Source organism: Salvelinus fontinalis, chromosome 6 (genome assembly GCF_029448725.1).
Source record: "Salvelinus fontinalis isolate EN_2023a chromosome 6, ASM2944872v1, whole genome shotgun sequence".
Classification (NCBI taxonomy): Eukaryota; Metazoa; Chordata; class Actinopteri; order Salmoniformes; family Salmonidae; genus Salvelinus; species Salvelinus fontinalis.
The window spans coordinates 61,902,634-61,929,082 of record NC_074670.1 but is presented as its reverse complement, the minus strand read 5'-3'; the positions used below and the strand labels follow the sequence as shown (position 1 = coordinate 61,929,082).

The window sequence follows — 26,449 nt, the reverse complement described above, 5'->3', positions numbered from 1 at the left end:
GCTATATTGTTTATTATTAATCCTGCTACCAGTCTGGATTCGAACCAGGGGCTGTAATGACACCTCTTGCACTGAGATGCAGTGCCTTAGACCACTAGCTGTAGGCCATTAGAGTTACTCACATGAAGGGGCATGATTAAATATGCAGGTATTTCCTCCTCCCTGTATTAACTCGACACAGCCTGTGCATGTGAGCATGGGCCTATCTGTCTATCTATGTATCTATCTATGTCTGTATGTATGTGTTTCTGTGTCATTTTAGTATGAAAAAGTGGACCTTCAGAAAGTACTCACACCCTTTAACTTCTTTAAAATGTTGTTGTGTTACAGCCTGAATTTAGAATGCATTTCATTTACATTTTGTGTCACTGGCCTACACAACACCCATAAAATCAATGTGGAATTATGTTTTTCAACGTTTTTACAAATTGATTAAAAACGAAAAGCTGAAATGTATTGAGAAGTATTCAACCCCTTTGTTATGGCAAGCCTAAATAACTTCAGGAGTAGAAATAGCTTCACAAGTCACATAATAAGTAGCATGGACTCTGTGTGCAATAATAGTGTTTATCTTGATTTCTGAATGACTACCTCATCTCTGTACCCCACACATACAATTATTTGTTAAGGTCCCTCAGTTGAGCTGTGAATTTCAACCACAGATTCAACCACAAAGACCAGGGAGGTTTTCCAATGTCTCGCAAAGAAGGGCACCTACTGATAGATGAGTAAAAGTGAAAAAAGCAGACATTGAATATCCCTTTGAGCATGGTGAAGTTATTAATTAGTAGCCTATTTGGCTAGCAAGCAAATGGCTGAATTGAGGAAAGGGTGTTCTCTTTCTTCTCCAGAAATCAGTGAAAACTCCTTTGACTCTATTGCCGACCATAAGGCCATTAAATCACAGTCAAATACTCCAGCCACCCTAGTTATAGACTGTTCTCTCTGCTCCACACGACAAGTGGTACCGGAGCGCCAAGTCTAGGTCCAAGAGGCTTCTAAACAGCTTCTACCCCGAAGCCATAAGACACCTGAACATCTAATCAAATGGCTAACCAGACTATTTGCATTGCCCCCCTCTTTTACGCTGCTGCTACTCTCTGTTATTATCTATGCATGGTCACTTTAAATCTACCTACATGTACATATTACCTCAATTACCTCAACTAACTTGTGCCCCCGCAAATTGACTCTGCACCGGTACCCCATGTATATAGCCTCGCTATTGTTATTTTACTGCTGCTCTTTTTATTACTTTTATTTGTTATTCTTATTTTTGTAGGTATTTTTTAAACTGCATTGTTGGTTAAGGGCTTTTAAGTAAGCATTTCACTGTAAGGTCTACACCTGTTGTATTCGGTGCATGTGACATTTTATTTGATTTAAGGATGTTTCTGAAAACTTCACCAGTGTCAAATGCCACGAACTAAATGCTGCCAAGAAGAGGATCATTACTTTACTTGAGGAAATTAAATATCTAGACAAGTGTCTAAGTTTGAATAAGGACGCCTCACATTTAACCGCATTTGTTGATGCCTCTTTTCAGAGACACGACTGTAATGGAACTTTTATGGATCTTTAGCATTTCCACACCTTACGGGCTTCTGAACCTAGCCAAAAGTCGGATACTTCAACTCTACCCCTGACGGGCGTGAATGGAGTGTGATTGGATCCAGGAGGAGGAAGAGACCTGCACCCCAGGGTTCCATTTTCTGGTAGAGTCGTGACAAACTCTCATTGTTTTGAGCCACTGTCCCTGCTGTCTTCCTCAGGGCGTATGGACACCGGAACTAATTGCAAAACTGCAATACCTAAACAAGCGTCCCATTATATCGGGTCCCATACCACGATGAGACATGGATACAGTAGATTCAGTTGGTTGCTATCACTTCAGATCTGGGTAAAGAGTTACTGTAACTCTGTCAATGTTGTCTTTATTGATAACAAAGGAATGGAATTCACCCAAACTATCCTGGGGCTTATTTTTAGGCTGCTCTGAGAAACTGACTGGGATATAACCCGCACTCTACCCATGTTATCCCAACCACCCTCACACATCAAACTGTTTCTGACGTTAAATACTCTAGTCAAGTCAAGGAAATCTACATTACCCGTCTTAATTTCAATAGGTTTTAAACAGCCACCAAATAGATGCAGCCGCAGGCCCATCGGGGCAAGCTTTGATAACTTAATATCTATTCCTATGAAATCTTCTGACTTACCTAATGATCAACGACCTGGTTAGGGTAAATATGGACACCCCTGCTGTTTTTAGGTCTCGTAAAGGGCTGGGTTTGTTACATTTAAATGTGCGAAGTATGATGTCAAATATGGACTTTATCGATATCTGGATGCATGACACGAACACAGACATTCTTGTTTTATCAGAGACGTGGTTAAATTATTCTATCATGGATAAGGACATTGACATTTCTAATTACAACATTTTTGATGTGATAGGCAGAGAAAATGTTGAGGGTGGCGATGTGAAATCCGCTTTTGTAGCATCTTGTGCTCTTAATATCACTATACCCCAGAAATGTGAAATCCTGGTTTTAGATGTGACCTTAAGACAAAACGTGCATGTATTTATTGCTGGAGTGCATGAGCCTCCTGCTGCTTTAGTTGATGCAATTAGAATCATAGAAAATATTTTAAATGCTCAGCTATCATCTGAACTGGTGGTCTTAGGTGACTTTAACCTGGACTGGCTGATACCTATCTCAGATAACTTTAAGAACATTTGTCTTGGTCTTAATTTAACCCAGCTAATCACAAAACCCACTCGGTTAAAATCTAGATAGATCCTCATTATTAGATGTCATTCCCACAAATAACCCTCATAAGTACAAGTCTTTTGGTGTGTTTGCAATTGACCTTGGTTATCATTGCCCTATAGCCTGAATTAGAAATACCAGACAGCATAATTCTGATCCTCGTATTATTAGGAAGAGACATTTTAAAAACTTTTCTCTCCAAGCGTTTATGCATGACTGAATTAACTCTTGAGCATTTCTCATCTATTTCTATATCACTGGCAAATAAACACGCTCCTTTAAACGCTATAGACCAAAAAAAAATCTTATCCATGGTTTTGTACAGAACTTTCAGATATCTTTAGAGCAAGAAACCATGCCTGGGCCAAAGCTAGACTAACTGATGCTGTTGTGGACTGGCAGCTTTTCAGGCAACTGAGAAATAAATGTGAGTCCTTAGTAAAAAAGACTAAATCAAGCTACTTCCTAAGTTCTATCGCTGACTCTGCTGGTAATTCATCTACATTTTGGAAAACAGTTAAGGCGATAAAGCGTGGAAATTCCTCTCCTTCCTGACCCAAGCAAGTTATATTGAACTCTGACATCATTATTGAAAAAATTAGATGCTTTTAAATCAACATTTTATGTCCACCGGTTTTTTATTTGAAGGGAATCTTGGTTTAATAGACCCGGGTGTCAGTAAACTGCTCATTCTTCTCCCATCCGCAGGTCGTCTTGATAGAGGGCCAGACAACCCCCAGTGAATGCTTGTACTCTCTGGAATAACTGTCTACTTCTGATGTATTGGAACAACTACTTATGTTTGATGTTAAAACATCTACTGGGGCTGATATGCTTGATCCCTGCTTTTTACAGCTTTCTGCACCATTGATTGCGGAAGCATTAACACATATTTTTAGCTTCACAATTGTATTGAATACTATCCCTAGAGTTTGGAAGGCTGCCCATGTGCTTCCTTTACATAAAGGTGGGGACCCGAGTGATCTAAATAATTATCGTCTCATTTCCAAACTCTCTTGCCTAGCAAAAATCCTGGAATCATTGATCAATACTCAGCTTAGATCCCTTTAAACTGCTACATATTTTCTGAATATAAAACAGTCAGGATTTCAGACCAGGTCATAGTAACATCTCTGCTACATCTACGGTTTTAAATGTCATAAATTGTTTGATATGAAGAAACGCTGTGCTGCCCTCTTCATTGACCTGTCCAAGGCTTTTGACACCATGGATCACATCTTACTTATTCAGAAATGCTCCACACTTGGTTTAGATCGGCTGCTTGTAGCTGATATGATAATTATTTGTACTTGTCCTCTTGCTCAGTTGTGCACCGGGGCCTCCCACTCCTCTTTCTATTCTGGTTAGAGCCAGTTTGCGCTGTTCTGTGAAGACAGTAGTACACAGCGTTGTACGAGTTCTTCAGTTTCTTGCCAATTTCTCGCATGGAATAGCCTTCCTTTCTCAGAACAAGAATAGACCTGAGTTTCAGAAGAAAGTCTTTGTTTCTGGCCATTTTGAGCCTGTAATCGAACCAATGAATGCTGATGCTCCAGATACTCAACTAGTCTAATGAAGGCCAGTTTAATTGTTTCTTTAATCAGAACAACAGTTTTCAGCTGTGCTAACATAATTGCAAACGGGTTTTCTAATGATCAATTAGCCATTAAAATGATCAATTTGGATTGCTGATAATGGGCCTCTGTACGTCGATATAGATATTCCCCCAAAAATCTGCCGTTTCCAGCTACAATAGGCATTTACAACATTAAACAAGGACATTTCTAAGTGACCCCAAGTAACATAAAAAAATCCTCATCAAAATCTGTCAGTTAAAGCTCAAGATATTTTTGCATGGGCTGTGTCTCAATCCTTCCACATCTGCGGTGGAAGGTGGCCGAGCTACAGCGATGTTAGTCTGACCATGAGACATCCCGAAAATCGGTCTTCTCACGAAAACGTCTGTAGCGTCCGAAAGTTTTGGCCCCAAAAAATATATACTGAACAAAAATATAAACACAACATGTAAATTGTTGGTCACATGTTTCATGAGCAGAAAATAAAAGATCCCCAAAACGTTCCATTTTTAAAAATTATTATTTAACTAGGCAAGTCAGTTAAGAACAAATTCTTATTTACAATGACGGCCTAGGAACAGTGGGTTAACTGCTTTGTTCAGGGGCAAAACAACAGATTTTTCCTTGTCAGCTTGGGGATTCGATCTAGCAACCTTTCGGTTACTGGCCCAACGCTCTAACCACTAGGCTACTTGCCACCCATATGCAGAAAGAGGCAGGGGAAAACTGTCAATGGAGGTATAGATATGTATGTGTGTGAGCCTGGAAGCACTGGCTTAGACTCATTGAAACTAACTGGGAAAGAGTGGGCCCCTCCATGAAAAACACACACTGAGGGCTGTGTTAATGAGGGCTGTGTTAATGAGGGTTCAAAGGAGTTAAAACAACAACCGCTCTTACTCCCGGCACTGACATAGAAAATGACCCCACAAAGCTTCATAGTCTATATAGGCTCAATCGCAAGACCCTGTTTATAACAGCCTTGCAAAACAGACACAGTGCTTTGGCTCATGTTTCATAGGCACCAACTATTTCTGTCCTTGATTTGTCTGACACTTTTAAGGCTGATGATGTAATGGTCGAAAGACCAGAGAGGGGGAAGCCTACTGTATGTGTTATGCTAATTTGTTTCTGTGTCAAAGTCTGATATATTTCAAGTAAAAGTACATTTATTTTCATTTACATGTATTTTTTGATCAACATTTGAAATAATATTAAAATAAATATAAACAATGAAATTGGTAATGTTGGAGGACTAACATCTTATGCGGTACAAATGAAACATAATTTCTAACTAATGTCCTTTTCTTATGGCAAGTTAGACAGATGTTAAACCATCAAAGAGTTGTAGGCTACTGTAAGGTGAAGTCGGAGGAGCACTATGGTACATGAATACGGCCCAAAGAAATGCTAAAAATAATTGTTTACTGTATTACAGTTATACTAGAGATGAGTAACGTTAAATATTACAATAAAGCAAAAGACTACAGTAAGACTGGTGGGTTATTGAATACAGAACTGTAGCCACTTTGTATAATGAATACTAAGAGTAATGTTTCAGCTTGACAATTCAGAGCTGTGAGATTCTGGCTTGATACCAAATCAACCAATACAGTATGTCCTGTTGGAGTGAAAACCCTCGAGACCCTGGTAGTTCTTTCACTGGCAAATATTTTGATTCGAGGAATGGAAGTTGTTTTTCTGGCTTTCGGAAAGGGAACTTAAAAAATTACAAATGGCTTGGTCTTTGTGGAAGATCAAATTCCATGTCTATATCTACTCTCCATTTTCTCTCCTTTTCCAAACCCTGTGACGTCATACATTCATGGGCACCACTTTGATGCCGTGGGCATTGATGTATGTTAGGAGAACCTGGGCCCGTCTCTCAATGACGTCGATGAGCTTCTCGATGCCCTGCCGTCCTCCCTGGCTCTCCCAGTACAGCTGATCCAGGAACAGTGACTGGAGGAGCTTCTCCCTCAGCTTCTGGCTCATCAACACAGCCACTGCCTGTTCTGGAAGCCTGGGTGGAGAAGAGGTTGGTAATTTCATTTACTTGGACAGTTGGCAACACTATTTGGTTAGATCTATTTGGATAGTCAGTAACTGTTTAACAAACTATGACCACAACTGTTTGATCCATATGCATATACTGTACATGTATATGCAAATGCAAAGAAATAATGTATTCCTTAATTAACAAAGATGTAATCCCAAAATTCATAAATTCTACAATGGCATAATGTAATTCAAGGTAATATAATCTAATTCTGGCCATGCCTAGAGTACATTATCCAGGCCGGAACCTTCTAATCTTTAACTAATGTGAAATCCAGTTGAAAGCCTCTGCTTTGAAGAAGATCACTACAAGCCATGTAAGAGGAGAGGTGACACCTGTCAGTGCCAGAAAGTCCCTCCGCTAGATCCTCCCAGTGGTTTGTTCCACTGATTTATTCATCACAAAATGAAGATGAAACACAGGGAATGTCCCTGGGTGTGTCACCATGCCTATGGGTGGGTATAATAGACTTCCTCACAAAGGCATGCACTTGGCGATTACGTGTTAGAAATCAGTATTTTCCTACAGTTTTAAGTCAATAGGGAGGAATCTCTAGACTAAGAGCTGAATCAACCACAAATTGTATGCAGGGGGTACATTGTAGATAGTTGCTGATTTGAAAGTTGAGAATAAAAAAATTCTGCACACTGTACAGTAATATTGCTGTAAGATAATACAGTCATATTGCAAAGACCAGAGTACTATTCAGAAGAATCACTGTATTATCCGACTAATTATCAATTCACTATGCTGTCTATATACAGTTCCAGTCAAAAGTTTGGACAAACCTACTCATTCAAGGGTTTTTCTTTATTTTTTACTATTTTCTACATTGTAGAATAATAGCGAAGACATCAAAACTATGAAATAACATATATGGAATCATGTAGTAACCAAAAAAGTGTTAAACAAATTTGAGATTCTTCAAATAGCCACCCTTTGCCTTGATGACAGCTTTGCACACTCTTGGCATTTTCTCAACCAGCTTCATGAGGTAGTCACCTGGAATGCATTTCAATTAACAGGTGTGCCTTGTTAAAATAACATTTGTGGAATTTCTTTCCTTCTTAATGCTTTTGAGCCAATCAGTTGTGTTGTGACAAGGTAGGGGTGGTATAGAGAAGATAGCCCTATTTGGTAAAATACCAAGTCCATATTATGTCAAGAACAGCTCAAATAAGCAAAGAGAAACGACAGTCCATCATTACTTTAAGACATGAAAGTAGGTCAATCCAGAAAATGTCAAGAACTTTGAACATTTCTTCAAGTGCATTCGCAAAAACCATCAAGCACTATGATAAAACTGGCTCTCATGAGGACCGCAACAGGAAAGGATGACCCAGTGTTACCTCTGCTGGAGAGGATAAGTTCATTAGAGTTACCAGCCTCAGAAATTGCAGGCCTAACAAATACTTCACAGAATTCAAGTTACAGACACATCTCAACATAAACTGTTCAGTAGAGACTGCATGAACCTTATTTAACTAGGCAAGTCAGTTAAGAACTCATTTTTATTTACAATGATGGCCTACCCCAGCCAAACCCGGACGACGCTGGGCCAATTGTGCGCCACCCTATGGGACTCCCAATCATGGACGGATGTGACACAGTCTGGAATCAAACCAGGGACTGTGGTGATGCCTCTGATGCAGTGCCTGAGACCCCTTCACCACTTGGGAGAACTGCTGCAAAGAAATCACTATTAAAAGGACACCAATCATAAGAAGACTTGCTTAGGCCAAGAGACACGAGCAATGGACATTATTGGAAATCTGTCCTTTGGTCTGATGAGTCCAAATTTGAGATTTTTGGTTCAAACCGCTGTGTAGGTGAACGGATGACCTCTGCATATGTGGTTCTCACTATGAAACATGGAGGAGGTGGTGTGATGGTGCTTTTCTGGTGACACTGTCAGTGATTTATTTAGAATTCTAGAAACACTTAACCAGCATGGCTACCACAGCATTCTGCAGTGATATGCCATCCAATTTGGTTTGTGCTTAGTGAGACTATCATTTGTTTTTCAAACGGACAATGTCCTGACACACCGTTTAGGCTGTGTAAGGGCTATTTGACCAAGACGGAGAGTAATGGAGTGCTGCAATAGATGACCTGGCCTCCACAATCACCCGACCTCAACCCAATTTAGATGGCTTATGATGAGTTGGACCGCAGAGTGAAGGAAATGCAACCAACAAGTGCTCAGCATATGTGGGAACTCCTTCAAGACTGTTGGAAAAGCATTCCAACTGAAGCTGGTTGAGAGAATGGCAGGAGTGTGCAAAGCTGTCATCAAGACAATGGTGGCTACTTTGAAGAATCTAAATATTTTGATTTGTTTAACACTTTTCTTTGGTTACTACATGATTCCATATCTGTTATTTCATAGTTTTGATGTCTTCACTATTATTTTTACAATGTTGAAAATAGTAAAAATAAAGAAAAACCCTTGAATGAGTAGGTGTACCCAAACTTTTGACTGGTACTGTATTTCGACGTTGACTCACTCCTTGATTCCCTCCAGTAGTCTGTAGTCCAAGTTGTCCTCGTCACGGTCGAAAAAGCCCTTGTTTTCAGTGAAGACCAAGTGCCTGGGGTCGTGATCCCTGTGGATGATGTTGGCCAGCGTCAAACTGTCCATGTCCCCACATTCCAGATGGTGGCCCTGCTCCACACACACGTCCTCCTGACGAGGCCTGAACCCACAGCAGTTCCGGTCCAATCGGCTATATATCTGAAGAGACAAACATTATTCACCTAAGCTATTACCTCAAAAGAGTGATGCCATTGCCAATTATCTCAACCCAACAGCGTCCTAGTTTGACAAGCTTCCTTCTGAAGACATTTAACACTGTAGTTCATTTGAAAGACCAAACGCGTGTGATCGTACAATACCTGCAACAGGAAATCAAACAGGGCTAGTTTGCTCCACTCATAATGGTGAATGCTGGAGCAGCCAGAGTTAGGCTTGGGCGTGACGTTCCTGTTCCAGCACCTCTGTTTGAGGGAGCTCTGGTACTCCCCCCATGTCATCCTCACAGTGGACTGGCCCTCTGCATTGTCCCCTGGAGAGAGATAACCATCCCACAGCACCACGGGGCAGGGCTGGCCATCTGTGGGATGAGGGGGATCCAAAGGTAATGTTAGTGTGACCGACCGGGCTTCGAACATGGGCCGTATCTGCAATGTCTGTGTTCGCTCTTTGAGTTAACTCTAGACTCAGTCCATTAAGCTAAAGAGCATCTTCACATCCCAGACAAGGTTAGTCATCACACATGTATAGTTCACTAATTCACCACTGCTAAACTAGCATTAGCATACAACACTGAGGAGGAGGAAGACGAAGGCTCATGAGTGTATTCCTGTTGAGGAGGACCAGACACCACGAAAACGCAACAGGGAAACAAATATACGTATGAGGGCTACAGATATAATTCGGGTCAAGGGCGGCCGTATAAAGAACGTCAACTGACGCCCAAACATAGCCAGTGCAAAGCTATGATTAAAGATCCTACGCTTTGAGGATTGATATCATGGCGTTATGCATTTGCACCTCTGTTTCTCAATCTCTCCCACAGACTTATGAGGACTCAGACAGCTGCATGCTCTGCTGGCTAAAGGAGCTAGCACTCGCAGCTCCAGGGCTGATACTTCTGCTCACAAATATGCTTGGCCTTATAATATTACATTGGCTACAACATTCCTGGAATGCTGATTTGGGAAGAGATAGACGTGACGTAGCCTATATGCTATTAAATTGTCACCTTAACATTGACGTGTAAATTAGTCTTGTCGTAAAGCTAAATACAAATAAAATTATTATATTTTAATATTGAATACTGCACTGTTGGGTAGGACTTGCAAGTTAAACATTTCACTGCATGTGACAAATAAAACGTACAGTGATGAATAAAACTACTGTTCCATGAAGGAGGGAATGAGGTATAACATTATATGGGAAGTCTATCACCAATCATATTGACCTGAAGAATCACGCCCAAAGGGCCAATGGATGGCGAAGCTCCACCTTCCTGGGGCCACATGAATTTCCTCAATTCAGTACTGCTCTTCAACGAGCCCTGATGGCGCGAGGCCAAAATATATTATACCGGGTTCCCTCCTTCAGGGAACAGTAGTTATTTTCATAACTGTATGTTACCTTTCAATCGGACACTCGGTATAACATACTATGGGGACATACAATCATGCCCCAACCCGGGTCAGAGAGTACCAGGGAGATGGCCTCTACAATCCAATGAGAAAGGTGCTGCTTAGAAAGCGCCCTACCCCTAGCTGGATTACCTAAACAGACAAAAAGCTGGTCACAAACGTGGATATCCTTGGTCCTATCTGTATATGTGTGTAAACCTCGCACTGGACACAGGCCAAACAAATGGAAGAGGTGAGAAAGCGAACTGCTCGAAAGCCAGGGACCTGTAAGACATACAATAGGCATAACCTTGGGAGGAAAAGCTGCATTAGGACGTAACATAATTTTGGGGTCGCCAGGCGCGAACTCCAAACAGGAAGGGTATACTGACAGCGTGTGGTGATCTCCAACGTGCTTGGCCAAGGCCATGAGCAGAGCAGTCTGTTAGGAAAGGATCTTCAGGTACACAGACTCCAATGGTTCAAAAGGAGGCTCACACAAAGCGTCCAGGACCAAAGCTTGGTCCCAGGTCAGTGCCATAGGCTTAGACCAGCCTTTCCCAAAATCGGTCCTGGGGACCCCAAGGGGTGCATGCTTTTGTTTTTGCATTAGCACTACACAGCTGATTCAAATAATCAAAGAGTGATACGTTCATTCCATCAAAGAGCTCTGAAAAGGAGACATTCCTTCAACCTGACACCAACCCTCAAACAAGCACCCCTTATACGTACACAACCCTTTCGTAGAGGGAGCATGTGCCGACTGTATCGTTGGCGCATGCACCCTATAATCCCTAGCCATCAAATTCAACCTTTCGGTAGCCAAACCCATAGATCCCATATCTTTAGTCATGGGTGCCAAACTCTCCCGTGCGTCTAGGACAATAGATCCCAACGACATGGATTCGTCCACAGATTCCCGCCCAACAGGTAGATGACATCCAGAAACCAGAGTTGTCTGGGCCAATGTGGAGCCACTCCAAGGTGGCCTTAATCAGGTCCATCGGAGGAAACGCATAAAGCAGGGTCTGAGGCCACTGATACATCAAAGCATTCGTTCCCAATGGAGTGCCCAGATCCCCCATTAATGAGAAAAAACGACAATGCATGTTTTCTCACGATTCGTAAAGACCTACATCAGCCCTGCTGAACCGGTCCCATATCTGGGCAACCACCAAGGGGTGCAGTCTCCACTCCGTAGAGATAGGAAGATGCGCAGAGCTTGAGCGAAACAACTTTTCTTGTGATCCACTATGAACTCCAGAGACTGAATATGGGAAACCAGCGTGGCAGTGTGGAGCTCCAGCTGTTCCCTCGACTCCAATATGACCAGCCAATTGTCCAGATAGACCAATACTCTGATCCCCTGCACCGCACAAGTGCCAAAGCCGCTTCCACCACCATAGAAAAGCTGTGGGTAATGGGGAGAGCCCGAAAGGCCGCACCAGAAACTCATAGGCCACACCATCTAAATGAAACATCCAAAACTTTCTTTGGGGAGGATGTATAGCACATGAAAATACGCACTGTTTATTCAGAAGCTCCAGGCTCGGATTAGCCCCCTTATTAGGCTCTGGAGATAAATAACTTGCTAGCTTTCCATCCATCGGCAGTGTGCAATCGAGCCCCACTTTCTCCATACTGTCTACATTCATGGCAGCACCGGCCTGGCTGAATGAGGGGAATCCCAGGTCGCCTTTAGCTCATTTGCAAAATCTTTAAACAGGGGTAAGTGATGCTTCACTGCTGCAGGGACAGAATGTAAAATAATCTATCACAAGACATCTAGTGGCCCTTTTGAGTACTTCAGATTATTACAGGTGTCTAATCTCTGGCCCTCTCATTAGCTTTATCACATGTAAAATATGAAATAAATAAATATGATTTAAAAAAATAGAATGACAAATCTGTAAAACATTATCCTGAATATAAACCATAAACTTAGTGAAAACAATTGGTGTTTCATATGAGGGTTTTAGCATGAAATTTCCTTTTATACTTATATTTATTTTACTATGTCAATATGTATTTGTCGTCATGTTTTGACTTCAAACTAGTGGCAGTTGTGAACACAGTCAATAGTTGGAAGAGTTGCACAGTTAATTGGAAAATAATGCCATTGTTGATTAGATGCTTTTTTTCATTAATTCAAGTATTTTCTCTTGAACCATATGGTCTATCTACAACAAATCCATGGACAATAAGGACAAATATATAATACATTAATACTATACATTTATAATGTTTGTTATTCAAGTATAAATTACCAAAAGTACCATAGGTTGCCATAGATTCTGTTAATAACCAAAATTACTGAAGGTCACGGTTACTTTGGAAGATTTCCGGTAGCTTTTCAACCCTAGTCGGTGAGCAATGGGCCTACCTTGTACAAACGGAAACTTCCTGCTGACAGCGGCAACGCTCCGGTTCAGTCCCAAGACCCTATCCAAATGGAAAGCGAAAACCTCGCTCGTGTCCACTGGACTTTTGATAACTCCACATTGTCCTATACACACTTTATGTGCATTGAAATCGTTCTGTTTGTCAGAATGGATCAATGACAAATATGATGTGCTTTCAAACAGCAAAAGGGGGATAAATTCCTTATGGGACACTTCATGAATATGCGAAACTTTACCATCAGCAAGAAAGCGCATGGCACTAATGTCCTCTTTGCTGAACCACGGCGGTGCCCTCTCACTGTATATTCGGATAGAACTGACGTGAGGTTCTGTTTGCATCTTTAAATTCGAGCTTACATCTCCTGTTGCATGATTTATGGTGTTAATTTGTTTCCAAGTTATGTCGATTCGGTTAGTGCGCTTTTGTCTCCATTCCTCCCTCTTCAATGTGCCAATTTTATTTTGTGTAAATCCCTCATTGGGTTTGGTTCTCCTCGCTTTTCTCCTTAGTTTCGGTCTCACTGTTCCCCTCATAATAGATGGTTTAATGCGCCTTGACTTTAGTGTTATGTACACCACATTGGACCGCGTTGGAACCACTGAGGGTAATAAAGAGTCGTCGTTAGCACCGGTTGGTGAGTCGGCTGTTTCCGACGGGCTATCATCATCGAACTTCAGAGTGTATAGTCCCAGACTCTTCTTGTACCCGTGTCTGCCCAACCGTCTATCCTGGTGCAGCAACGAATGTCCAACCTGGGAAACCACGAAAAACAGGTACACACAACATGCACCCACGATGATCAAATTCCTTTTCGACGGGGGATACCTCCGAACGCAGTTAGATATCCTCAGAAAAGACGAACACGACCAAAGAATGAGAGACTTTTTGATGTCTCCAGGACGTATTAACGTCTCCATTAGAACTTGTGATCCGACATGGTTAGGTTTTCTGTTTGTCTTTGCCCGGAGCTCAAATAAGGATAAGGACAGCGGCGGCGTTGCCGGCGCATAACTTCCCGAAAGTAATTTTCAACTGAAAAAAAGTGATGTCCAAAATCAGAACGCGATGAGAGGGGCTGTGGTAACCCTTGTTTGGGTCTATGTGTCATCGCAACAGAGGAATGGTGGCTTTGTTGCTATAGAGAATTAGTAGGGACAACTGTCAAAACAGATAGCATAATCATGTCAGGACATGAATAAATGAATGACATAGCCCCATCTATCATACATGTATGACAATAAAAGCCCAAACAATCAATATCACCCATTTTCACCTATATTAACAGCATTTAATATTGCATTGGTCAGTGGTTTGAATCTGTGTAAAAGTAACATCCCTCAGGCGACATCTGCTGGTGTAGTTTCACACAGCGATGTGATAAAGTGTGTGTGTGTGTGCCTGTTTGTCTGGTCTAGCCTATTGTCTAGTATGTGGAAAAACTGTTGAACCTGGTCAGTGGTACTAGGATAACAAAATAGAAGGTCAGAAATACCTTCTCTATTGTGATGTCAGCGCTGCAGAACAATAAGACAGAAGGGAAAAGGAAACATTCCTTGGGATGTGCAAGGTAGGGCAGAATGTAAAAACAGGAAACAGTCCATCAGCATCATCACACCTGCCAGGAAGTGTTGGTTTGAGCAGATTAGATATACTTAAATGATGTAGACTAGCACTAGCAACAATCTCTGTGACCATGCAGGATTTCCTGTAGTCGAGCGTTTGTAAGTGTTAAAAGGTATATCAATCATCTTGATAAAATATGCAAAATATCTCTGACTGAATTTTTCTGACCCTAAGCACACGAGGGAGCCAGACCCTGTATTCATAAAGAGTAAGAGTGCTGATCTAGGCTCAGGTCCCCTCCTGTCCATGTAATTATATTCTTTATTATCTAAAAGTCCAATCCTAGATCTGCAGTCCTAAAATCAACAATGCATATTGCTTGATATCCATTGAAATTATCACTAGCAATGTTTCCATTCACTTGTCCAGTGATTTTGTTATTATTCTGTCAACATATAGAAAATAGGTGCGTTTTCATTCAAAATTTGACTCTTGTGTCGATGGAAACAGCTGGATGTAATGATGTCACACCAACAACAGAAAACTACGGTGTTGAACATAAATGTAGTGGTTGAAGTGTTCCATTACCCATTTAGGCAAGTTGCCCAACAATAAATTGGCGACAGGCTGTATATTTCATGTTTCAGGTAGCCCACGAAAGCCAGCATGGATAGAATGGCGGCAGTAATGGATGTTGATACCCCAAGCGCCATGAATAGTGGAGCAAGCAAGAAACGTTTTGATGTGGAATGAAGTGGTACTTTGGGCCTGGGACATTGTGATGGACAACTGTGCCATCTGTAGCAATCACATGATGGATCTCTGCATAGAGTGCCAGGCTAACCAGGCCTCTGCCACGTCAGAGGAGTGCACCGTAGCCTGGGGAGTCTGCAATCATGCATTCCATTTCCACTGTATCTCCCGTTGGTTGAAGACCAGGCAGGTGTTCCCCCTAGACAACAGGGAGTGGGAGTTTCAGAAATATGGACACTAGGTGCAAGACTCTGGACCATTACCTGGGCTTCTGCAAGTTTCATGCTTTCTGTTGCTTTCTCTTTTTTTTCTTTTTTTCTTGAGCGGATGGTCGGGGGGTCGGAATATAATTACAAATACATTTTAGTTTGCAAAATGACCGCAAGAAGCCCAAACAGATGTAATATTTGACCTAAACATAATCATTTCAAACCTTGTCTACGATCACATACAGTGCCTTCAGAAATCATTCATACCCCTTGACTTATTCCACATTTTGTTGTTACAGCCTGAATTCAAAATTGATTAAATTACTTTTTTCTCACTGATCTACACACAATACCCCATAATGTCAAAGTGAAAACAGGTTTTTTGAAACTTTTGCAAATCTATTGAAAATGAAATACAGAAATCTAATATACCTAAGTATTCACACCCCTGAGTCAATACTTTGTAGAAGCCCCTTTGGCAGAGATTACAGCTGTGAGTCTTTAGTGCTTTCCACACCTGGATTGTGCAACATTTTCCAATTGTAGTTATTTTCAAAATTCTTAGCTCTGTCAAATTGGTGGTTGATCATTGCTAGACAACCATTTTCAGGTCTTGCCATAGATTTCCAAGCAGATTTAAATCAAAACTAACTTGGCCACTCAGGAACATTCATTGTCTTCTTGGTAAGCAACTCCTGTGTAGATTTGGCCTTGTTTCAGGTTATTGTCCTGCTGTAAGCTGAATTCATCTCCCAGTGTCTGGTGGAAAGCAGACTGAACCACGTTTTCCTCTAGGATGTTGCCTGTGCTTAGCTCCATTCCGTTTTCTCTTTTATCCTGAAAAAATCCCCAGTAATGTGGTACTTAGTAATGTGTTGTATTGGATTTGCCGGAAACATAACACTTTGTATTCAGAACAAAAAGTGAATTGCTTTGCCACATTTATTGAAGTATTACTTTAGTGCCTTGTTGCAAACAAATCAAATCAAATTGTATTTGTCACATACACATGGTTAGCAGATGTTAATGCGAGTGTAGCGAAATGCTTGTGCTTCTGGTTCCGACAATGCAGTAATAACCAACAAGTAATCTAACAATTTCACAACAACTACCTTATACACACAAGTGTAAAGGAATGAAGAATATGTACATACAAATATATGAATCAGTGATGGTACAGAACGGCATAGGCAAGATGCAGTAGATGGTATCGAGTACAGTATATACATATGAGATGAATAATGTAGGGTATGTAAACATATAAAAGTGGCATTGTTTAAAGTGGCTAGTGATACATGTATTACATCAAGATGGCAAGATGCAGTAGATGGTATAGAGTACAATATATACATATGAGATGAGTAATGTAGGGTATGTAAACATTATATGAAGTGGCATTGTTTAAAGTGGCTAGTGATACATTTTTCATAAATGTTTATATTATTAAAGTGGCTGGAGTTGAGTCAGTATGTTGGCAGCAGCCACTCAATGTTAGTGGTGGCTGTTTAACAGTCTGATGGCCTTGAGATCTCTCGGCCTCTCGGTCCCTGCTTTGATGCACCTGTACTGACCTCGCCTTCTGGATGATAGCGGGTGAACAGGCAGTGTCTCGGGTGGTTGTTGTCCTTGGTGATCTTTATGGCCTTCCTGTGACATCGGGTGGTGTCCTGGAGGGCAGGTAGTTTGCCCCCGGTGATGCGCTGTGCAGACCTCACTACCCTCTGGAGAGCCTTACGATTGTGGGCGGAGCAGTTGCCATACCAGGTGGTGATACAGCTCGACAGGATGCACGCTTCCTTCTTTTCACTAGGGCATTTAGGTTAAAATTGTGGAGTAGCTACAAAGTAGTTGATCCATCCTCAGTTTTCTATCACAGCCATTAAACTCTGTAACTGTTTTAAAGTCACCACTGAACTCATGGTTAAATCCCTGGGTGGTTTCCTTCCTCTCTGGCAACTGGGTTAGGAAGGATGCCTGTATTTTTGTAGTGACTGGGTGTATTGATACACCATCCAAAGTGTAATTAATAACTTCACCATGCTCAAAGGAATATCCTATGTCTACTTCTTTTTTTGTCCTTCTTTGCGAGGCATTGGAAAACCTCCCTGGTCTTTGTGGTTGAATCTGTGTTTTAAATTCACTGCTCTACTGAGGGACCTTAAGATAATCGTATGTGTGGGGTACAGAGATAAGGCAGTCATTCAAACTGGGTCGGCCCCCTCATTAGGTAGGATTAGGCGCCCTCCTACAGCTTTTTCTGAGCTAAACTGACCAAGACACACCTCCAATAACACATAAATGTCACATAATTTTGGCCAAAAATAATGACAATTTCTCTCAACCAGTGGGATATGGACTTTTTAGGTTAGCGCTGATGCCACTTTATGATAAGCAATGCCCACTTTGTCAAAGGCAGGGTCACACAATATGTCTTGTCCATTCCCAGTGCGACTCTCCAGGGTGCTGTTGGAGAGACGCATCGCTTTGCCGCGAAAACCAGCATTCCATCAAAACAATAATTAACATAAACCATGAAGCAGATATAGGATATGGTAGAAAAAGTATGGGGTCTTTTCTGCAGCCTAAAGGTTGGAGATAAAATGTATGACAATATAATGAGACAGAAACTTTTAGGCTACATCATGCAGATTTCTCTGATCAAATAGCCTTACCTAAATGGCGCACAATCAAATGAAACGCTGACATATTAACAAACAATATATCCAAAGGTCAAAGTAAAATGGACAATATGAAATGGACAATCAAGCTACTAACAACTGCTGTCCAGGAGTTTCATCCCATGTGGGCTAAATTGTGGTTTCATGTTGTTATTAGTCAATGTTTTACAAGCTGTTCATAGCGAAAAAATAAAATACTTCTGCATTTACCACTGTGTAAACACATTGCAAATAGGCTCAGGATAACTCCTCCAGATGTTGAGTAGCTGATATTTAGAGTTTAAATAGCCAAATTGATTAGTCACAGGAATCAGGACTAATAAAGCCAATGCAACGGCCTGTTTTACAAACGGTGGGTCTACCACATGGATGAGAATTCCTAAAATTCCACTGTGGAGCCGACATGGTAGGCTACATCCCAGTTAGCACCGACCCACTTCTTTTGGAGACATTTTTTTTTTGTCTCACCTAGGGTGGCAGAACGGCCAGGACCGGCCCTGCATTTAAAAGTCACATAATAAATTGCAAACATGCAATTTATTATGTGACTTGTTAAGCACATTTTTACTCCTGAACTTATTTAGGCTTGCCATAACAAAGGGGTTAAATTCTTATTGACTCAAGACATTTCAGCTCTTAATGTTTTTTTTTTTTTTTTTTTTTTTTACATGATTCCACTTTGACATTATGAGGTGTTGTGTAACACAACATGGAAAAAGTCAAGGGGTGTGAATACTTTCTCAAGGCATTTCATGTCTCGCTATTATGCGTGGGAATACATGGGAACATATTTCCTAAATTAAAATCACTTCGAGCTGATTTCCTGGTGTTTTTACAGTCTTATGTTTTGCTCAGAACTTGAGGGGACAAATTAAACCACCTGCGGGCCGAAGCCGTGGGCCACCAGTTGGGGAACCCTGTCATAGAACATGGATGACGTAGTACTCAATTGGATGACTTAGTACACAAACTGGGATCGGTTTTGGCTCGTGAGCACCACATTCAAAACTACTGGGAAAATTATACAAAAGCTCTGGAGCATCACTTAAATACTTTGAAGCTCTCATGACAATCATATGGCATATACAAAGTCTTGTTTAGTTTCCAGTGGAATCATCTTTTCGTTTGTGAAGACTGATGTTGGAGAACATTCGGAATCAACCCCCGTACTGATTTCACAGGGTAAGTCTGCTTGACATTTGGGAAGTCTAAATACTTTTGCTCAGTAATAGCCATGCAGGAAATCAAATCAAATTTTATTTGTCACATACACATGGTTAGCAGATGTTAATGCGAGTGCAGCGAAATGCTTGTGCTTCTAGTTCCGACCATGCAGTAATATCTAACAAGTAATCTAACCTAACAATTTCACAACAACTACCTTATACACACAAGTGTAAGGGAATTAATAAGAATATGTAAATAAAAATATATGAATGAGCGATGGCCAAACGGCATAGGCAAGATGAAGTAGATGATATAGAGTACAGTATATACATATGAGATGAATAATGTAGGGTATGTAAACATTATATAAAGTGTCATTGTTAGTGGCTAGTGATACATTTATTACATACATTTTTCATTATTAAAGTGGCTAGAGATGAGTCAGTATGTTGGCAGCAGCCACTCAATGTTAGTGATGGCTGTTTAACAGTCTGATGGCCTTGAGATAGAAGCTGTTTTTCAGTCTCTCGGTCCCTGCTTTGATGCACCTGTACTGACCTCGCCTTCTGGATGATAGCGGGGTGAACAGGCAGTGGCTCGTGTGGTTGTTGTCCTTGATGATCTTTTTGGCCTTCCTGTGACATCGGGTGGTGTAGATGTCCTGGAGGGCAGGTAGTTTGCCCCCGGTGATGCGTTGTGCAGACCTCACTACCCTCTGGAGAGCCTTATGGTTGTGGGTGGAGCAGTTGCCGTACCAGGCGGTGATACAGCCCGACAGGATGCTCTCGATTGTGCATCTGTAAAAGTTTGAGTGTTTTTGGTGACAAGCCGAATTTCTTCAGCCTCCTGAGGTTGAAGAGGCGCTGCTGCACCTTCTTCACCACGCTGTCTATGTGGGTGGACCATTTCAGTTTGTCCGTGATGTGTACGCCGAGGAACTTAAAACTTTCCACCCTCTCCACTACTGTCCCGTCGATGTGGATAGGGGGCTGCTCCCTCTGCTGTTTCCTGAAGTCCACGATCATCTCCTTTGTTTTGTTGACATTGAGTTTGAGGTGATTTTCCTGACACCACACTCCGAGGGCTCTCACCTCCTCCCTGTAGGCCATCTCGTCATTGTTGGTAATCAAGCTTACCACTGTAGTGTTGTCTGCAAACTTGATGATTGAGTTGGAGGCGTACATGGCCACGCAGTCATGGGTGAACAGAGAGTACAGGAGATGGCTGAGAACGCACCCTTGTGGGGCCCCAGTGTTGAGGATCAGCGGGGCGGAGATGTTGTTACCTACCCTCCCCACCTGGGGGCGGCCCGTCAGGAAGTCCAGGACCCAGTTGCACAGGGCGGGGTCGAGACCCAGGGTCTCAAGCTTAATGACGAGTTTGGAGGGTACTATGGTGATAAATGCTGAGCTGTAATCGATGAACAGCATTCTTACATAGGTATTCCTCTTGTCCAGATGGGTTAGGGCAGTGTGTAGTGTGATTGCGATTGCGTCGTCTGTGGACCTATTGGGGCGGTAAGCAAATTGGAGTGGGTCTAGGGTGTCAGGTAGGGTGGAGGTGATATGGTCCTTGACTAGTCTCTCAAAGCACTTCATGATGACGGAAGTGAGTGCTATGGGGCGATAGTCATTTAGCTCAGTTACCTTCGCTTTCTTGCGAACAGGAACAATGGTGGCCCTCTTGAAGCATGTGGGAACAGCAGACTGGGATAAGGATTGATTGAATATGTCTGTAAACACACCAGCCAGCTGGTCTGCGCATGCTCTGAGGACGCGGCTGGGGATGCCGTCTGGGCCGGCAGCCTTGCGAGGGTTAACAGGTTAAAATGTTTTACTCACGTTGGCTGCAGTGAAGGAGAGCCCGCAGGTTTTGGTAGCGGGCCGTATCAGTGGCACTATGTTGTCCTCAAAGCGAGTAAAGAAGTATCAATTCAGTAAAATTTTAAAAATCTATTTATCCCAGGGGGGAATTACTTTGGACACGTCAGACCGCAGCAACGACGATATGACAGCATACCACAAATTACATGCCATACACAGCAACTTCACAGCAAGATAACCTGGATATAATGCCCAAGACATTACCACACATACATTAGCAGCTAATGACCGGTCTATCTAAAAAGTTCGTCATGACATGATTTGAACTGATCTCTAGAAATATCAGTGCTGCACAAACAGCACTGTTCGGTGAGTTGAATGATCAATGCACCTGCCACCACAGAAAAGACTTGTCAAAACTCCAAAGATGTATTTTAAAGTTTGCATTGAGATGACAGTGGGTGACTGCTGTGGTGATTTTCTTATGTACTGTACTGACGATTTGATCTGTACTTGAGAGGGGGAACTCTGGTAGCTAAGGGTTTTCAGTGTCCTGGGTGGATGTCATGCGACCAAAGACGAAACACTGTGTGTGAATACGCTCCTAAAACACTCCTGCTATCATACGCTGGGACTGAAGCAGGCCTATACAAGGTCATGATTAAAGTCAATTGATTTGGACAGATTTTTTTTCTTCCTTTTGACTTGACAAGGGACTGACATTGGGCTTACTCAAGAAGACATGGACAACTGCAGCAAACTTAGTTACACATCTTGCAATTTCCCATGCGGTCATAGAAACTCACATCTTCCTTTTTTTACTTCTGTAGAGGCTGCTTATTGGCCATTGTTCCAATCCTCTACATCAAAAGCCATGCCTCGGTCCATGACAGCATCTTCTATGGAGCCAGTCTACACGGTGAGGAGGTGCTAGGAGAGTGGGACAGTGGCCAGCCGCACATTGAACTCCGTAGCCTATGTGTAATGCTGAAGAAGGATAGGTCTCGACAACAATGTGCTAAGTTAACAAATACTTTATCATGAACCCAATGTGCTTTTATTTTCCTGGATCTTGACTATGTGTTTGCAATGTGCTGTGGCATTTTCCTAACCAGCACAGCGTATTTCTCCATCTACTGTGCAGCCTTGAGGAACAGACACGGGGTGTTGTCCAGAGCCATCCTGCCAGGTGCTCAGTCTCTCCACTCAAAATGATACCCCCCCAGGTATTCTAATTTTCTCCCCTTCTTCCTGAACTGTGCCCTAAATTGCTCACTCACCCTCCTGTATTTTTAAGTATTGGATTGATGCAATCATGGGGGTTTCTATCATAATTATTTCACACCACCAGTCAAATTTGTTTTTATCCATGAGGGGAGTGGGTTAAGGGCTGGGTTAGAGAATTGTGCTGGGTTAGAGACTTGGGACGGGTTTGATAACGTAATGTACAATATGATTTTATTTTGTAAAGAAGGGTGTTTCTGAATCTCTTTCTCCTGTGTTCAGGCATTTTGTCAGGTCTGATGTGGACATTGGCCAAGGACTGGTTACTGGCTAACCACTACCTTAGTGCCGTGGTCACCTTTCCCATTGTCTCTGCAAGGATGCCCCTTGACATATCATCGTTAGATGACTCATACTTGGCGTAGCACACAGCTTGTGTCTGTGTTTAGCGTTTGACATTGAGATTCCGTCTTGTCCTCTTACAGAATAGAATTTGTGCTATTCGCCCATTTTTTTGAGAAACCATTACCAGGAATGGTAACACAAAGTGGAGAACCTAACAACGGTCCTTCGGAAAAACCTAAGGTGTATTTCATCCTGTCATTCAATCAACCTTAATTCAAAAGGTTTTCCTCAGTCCTTAGGGTTATGGTCTAGTCGCAGCTCTGTGGGGAAGTCTGGTTTTCAAAGAAGTCAAGGTAAGTATCTCAATTGTTTGGGAATCGATTTGTCTAAGAAACTGACTCAGCTCCTGGGAACAAGTTTGGGATAACTCTGCCCTGAAGTGAGCCAGCCCAATTTGACACTATTTTCTGTGTGACATGCCATCAGATATTTGTGGTGTTAACTAATGCATGTTTTCAGGGCCTGGTAAACGGCTTCATCTTCATAGTAGCGTCCTGTTTTGTCCTGACTGGATCACTGCTGATGGCCTTCTCCAAGGTGTAGTGGAACACTCAATACACCACTAGGTGGCAACATTATACATCAATGGCCCTCCTGGAGGAGGCCTGGGGTGTATTCATGAGGTGAAATGTTCTGAATGTTATCGATTTGAAAGGACAGAAGCAATTCACAGTCCCCTATTCATCTACCTCAGACAATCATATCTGTTCGAGAACATATATTTCTATCTGAAATATATGCTGTTTTCATGTTTTGCTGCCATGCTATGTTGTCCTCTTAGGTCTCTTTATGTAGTGTTGTGATGTCTCTCTTGTCGTGATGTGTGTTTTGTCCTATATTTTCTTTTATTTAGCATTTTTAAACCCAGCCACCGTCCTCGCAAGAGGCCTTTTGCCTTCTGGTAGGCAATCATTGTAAATAAGAATTTGTTCTTAACTGACTTGGCAGGTTAAATTAATAATAATAATACACCCTCTGAACAGAGCCCTGTATGGTGAAGTATGTCTGTGATAGTCCTTCAGTTTTGTCCGTGCGTCTAATGGAGCACCTGTTCAATTAGGGTTCAGCTGTTGCTGCTACTCGCTCTTCTGTTGTCATGTTTTAAATAACTCTCAATAGATTAATTCAATTGCATTCAGAATATGTTGACAGGGAAGATGTATATATAACTTCCACAATGTTTATACAGTGCTGATATCAATTTGTGGTGTTGTCTGTGGCACTTTTCTCTGAATTTGAGTCAAACTTTTTTATGAAATGTGAAAATCTATGAACTTAAAATATTTAAATCCTAATATTGGAACACACAGGTTTTTGAGCACTTCACTTTTTAAGGGAAACTGGTGGAGAAAGCAGTAACCCTAATTGGTATGCTAATCTACATTATAATTAGTTCCTGAAAAGTCAATGACTTCTTTCCATACACACAAAAAGCTTATTTCTATCATTTTGTTCACATTTGTTTATATCCCTATTAGTGAGCATTTCTTCTGTGCCAAGATAATCCAACCACATGACAGGTGTGGCATATCAAGAAGCTGATTAAAAAGCATGATCATTACACAGGTGCCACTTTGTGCTGGTGACAATAAAAGGACACTCTAAAATGTGCAGTTTGTCACACAACAAAATAGATGTCTCAAGTTTTGAGGGAGCGTATCAATTGGCATGCTGGAATGTCCAACAGAGCTATTGCCAGAATTTGTTCATTTCTCTACCACAAACCACCTCTAACATCGTTTTAGAGAATTTGGCAGTAAGTCCAACCGGCCTCACAACCGCAGCCCAGGACCTCCACATTCAGCTTCTTCACCTGCGGGAACATCTGAGGGGGAAAAACTCATTCTGATTGGCTGGTTGTTGGCTCTCAAGTGGGTGGGCCTGTGACCTCATAGGCCCAACAATGGCTGTACCCCTGTTCAGTCATGTGAAATCCATAAACGAGGGCCAAATTAATTTATTTCAACTGACGGATTTCCTTCTATGAACTGTAACTCTGTAACTGTAAAATTGTGTATTTTAGTTCAGTGTATTTTGAAGTGGAACTTGGGGGACTGAATCTGATTTTTCTATGTTAAAGCTTAATGGATGGAGATGGGAACTAACCTACAAATATTTAGTTAAAGTTACCCTTGAATAGAAGGTGAAACGTGCTTTTATTCCGCTCTTTGCTTCTGAATCTACAATGGGCTTTTTATTCAAATGTAAAAGACCAGTACTTGATGAATACTAATGACTTTTTGGGGTATATGACAATGGATCTTTTTTGTACTTTTGTTAGACTGTGATGAATCAGGGAATAACACACTTCAGAATCTGTGTAGCTATAGCAGCCATCCCCAGGCTACTTTTGACTAGGACCCCAGGGACAGCTTAATCAGCTTTAATCCTAGGATTAAAGTCCCCTCTATGTATTCATTATGTAAATTAGAACTTATTAGTAATGAGTTTGAAAAGAACTTGCATGACCCTCTACTTTCAAAACCTCCCGGATAATTGTGAGATGTGTACATCAGGACAACAGGCATTGTTTGATGCTTTACCACTGGGACAAAAGAGTAGATTCTGAAATAACCTGTCGCTACTGTATAGTGGGGTGTCAGGATATAGAATAATGTACAATACATTACAGTATAGTGGCCATGTACTTAGTGGAGTCCAAACAGAAGTGTTGAGATATCGAATTAATGAACTTTATTTGCAGATATACGCATCCCACATTGATGGCTTATTATTGACTGTATTTATCTTCTTTTTTTTAAATATGAAAGGGAAGGACAATGTTGGCTCAAGTTCTTTGGGACATTCTAATTGCTCAGAATTTGCATTTGGTGTCCCTGCACATACAGTGCATTCAGATCCCATATTCAGATCCCTTGATTTTTTTCCCACATTTTGTTACGTTACAGCTTTATTCTAAAATTGATTAAATTGTTTTTTCAATCTACACACAATACCCCATAGTGACAAAGTAAAAACTGGTTGTTAGAAATATATATATATTTTTTAAATAAATAATATACATTTACATACGTGTTCAGACCCTTTACTTAGTACTTTGTTGAAGTACCTTTGGCAGCAATTACATACTTGATTCTTCTTGGGTATGACGCTACAAGCTTGGCACACCTGTATTTGGAGAGTTTCTCACACTCATTTCTGCAGATCCTCTCAAGCTCTGTCAGGTTGGACGGGGCGAGTCGCTGCACAGCTATTATCAGGTCTCTCCAGAGATGTTCGATCGGGTTCAAGTCCGGCTCTGGCTGGGCTACTTAAGGACATTCAGAGACTTGTACGGCAGTGTGCTTGGGGTCGTTGTCCTGTTGGAAGGTGAACTGTCCAAGATCTTTAATGGCATAAATCAGTGTTCTTAATCCTGGTCCTGAGATCCAAAAGGATACACAGTTTTTGCCCTGGCATTAACACACATGATTCCACTAATCAACTCATTATCAAACCTTTGGTTAGTGGAATCTGGTGTGTAGTGCTTGGGCAAAAACTGCATCCCAACGACCAGGATTTAAAAAATATTGCGGTAAATCAACATAAATCCATTAAGCGGATTAAAACTGAGCCCACACTTGTTATCGTGTAGTCTAATGAGATTGTTAGAGACATTTTGATGTTAGAAAGAACATGCATTGAACTTATTTTGGTTGATT

At 41.6% G+C, this 26,449-nt stretch overlaps 1 protein-coding gene, 1 long non-coding RNA gene and 1 pseudogene across 2 annotated transcripts; 2 read left to right on the top strand and 1 right to left on the bottom strand.

Moving 5' to 3' along the window:
• Positions 1-5,505: 5,505 nt before the first annotated feature.
• Positions 5,506-14,080, bottom strand: gask1b (golgi associated kinase 1B). Its single transcript, XM_055927367.1, has 4 exons — positions 12,946-14,080; positions 9,309-9,526; positions 8,921-9,147; positions 5,506-6,377 (listed from the first exon to the last, which is right to left on the bottom strand). Exons 1-4 carry the CDS (start codon positions 13,880-13,882, stop codon positions 6,170-6,172), a joined length of 1,590 nt encoding a protein of 529 aa, XP_055783342.1. The 5' UTR covers positions 13,883-14,080; the 3' UTR covers positions 5,506-6,169.
• Positions 14,081-15,194: 1,114 nt separating this feature from the next.
• LOC129856730 (RING-box protein 1-like) lies at positions 15,195-15,604 on the top strand (annotated as a pseudogene).
• A 6,137-nt stretch (positions 15,605-21,741) lies between these two features.
• LOC129856729 (uncharacterized) lies at positions 21,742-25,763 on the top strand. The gene is made up of 3 exons (XR_008759803.1): positions 21,742-22,077; positions 22,303-23,080; positions 23,247-25,763. It is a non-coding gene; the product is annotated as an uncharacterized LOC129856729 (long non-coding RNA).
• The last annotated feature ends 686 nt before the right edge of the window (positions 25,764-26,449 follow it).

Excerpts from the sequence above, each read along its gene's own strand:
- gask1b (XM_055927367.1), bottom strand. The coding sequence starts at position 13,882 with ATGGAGACGTTAATACGTCCTGGAGACATCAAAAAGTCTCTCATTCTT. Across the intron at positions 9,527-12,945 it reads GAAGTTTCCGTTTGTACAAG|ATGGCCAGCCCTGCCCCGTG; the intron begins GTAGGCCCATTG and ends CTCATCCCACAG. Across the intron at positions 9,148-9,308 it reads TGTTTGATTTCCTGTTGCAG|ATATATAGCCGATTGGACCG; the intron begins GTATTGTACGAT and ends TTGTCTCTTCAG.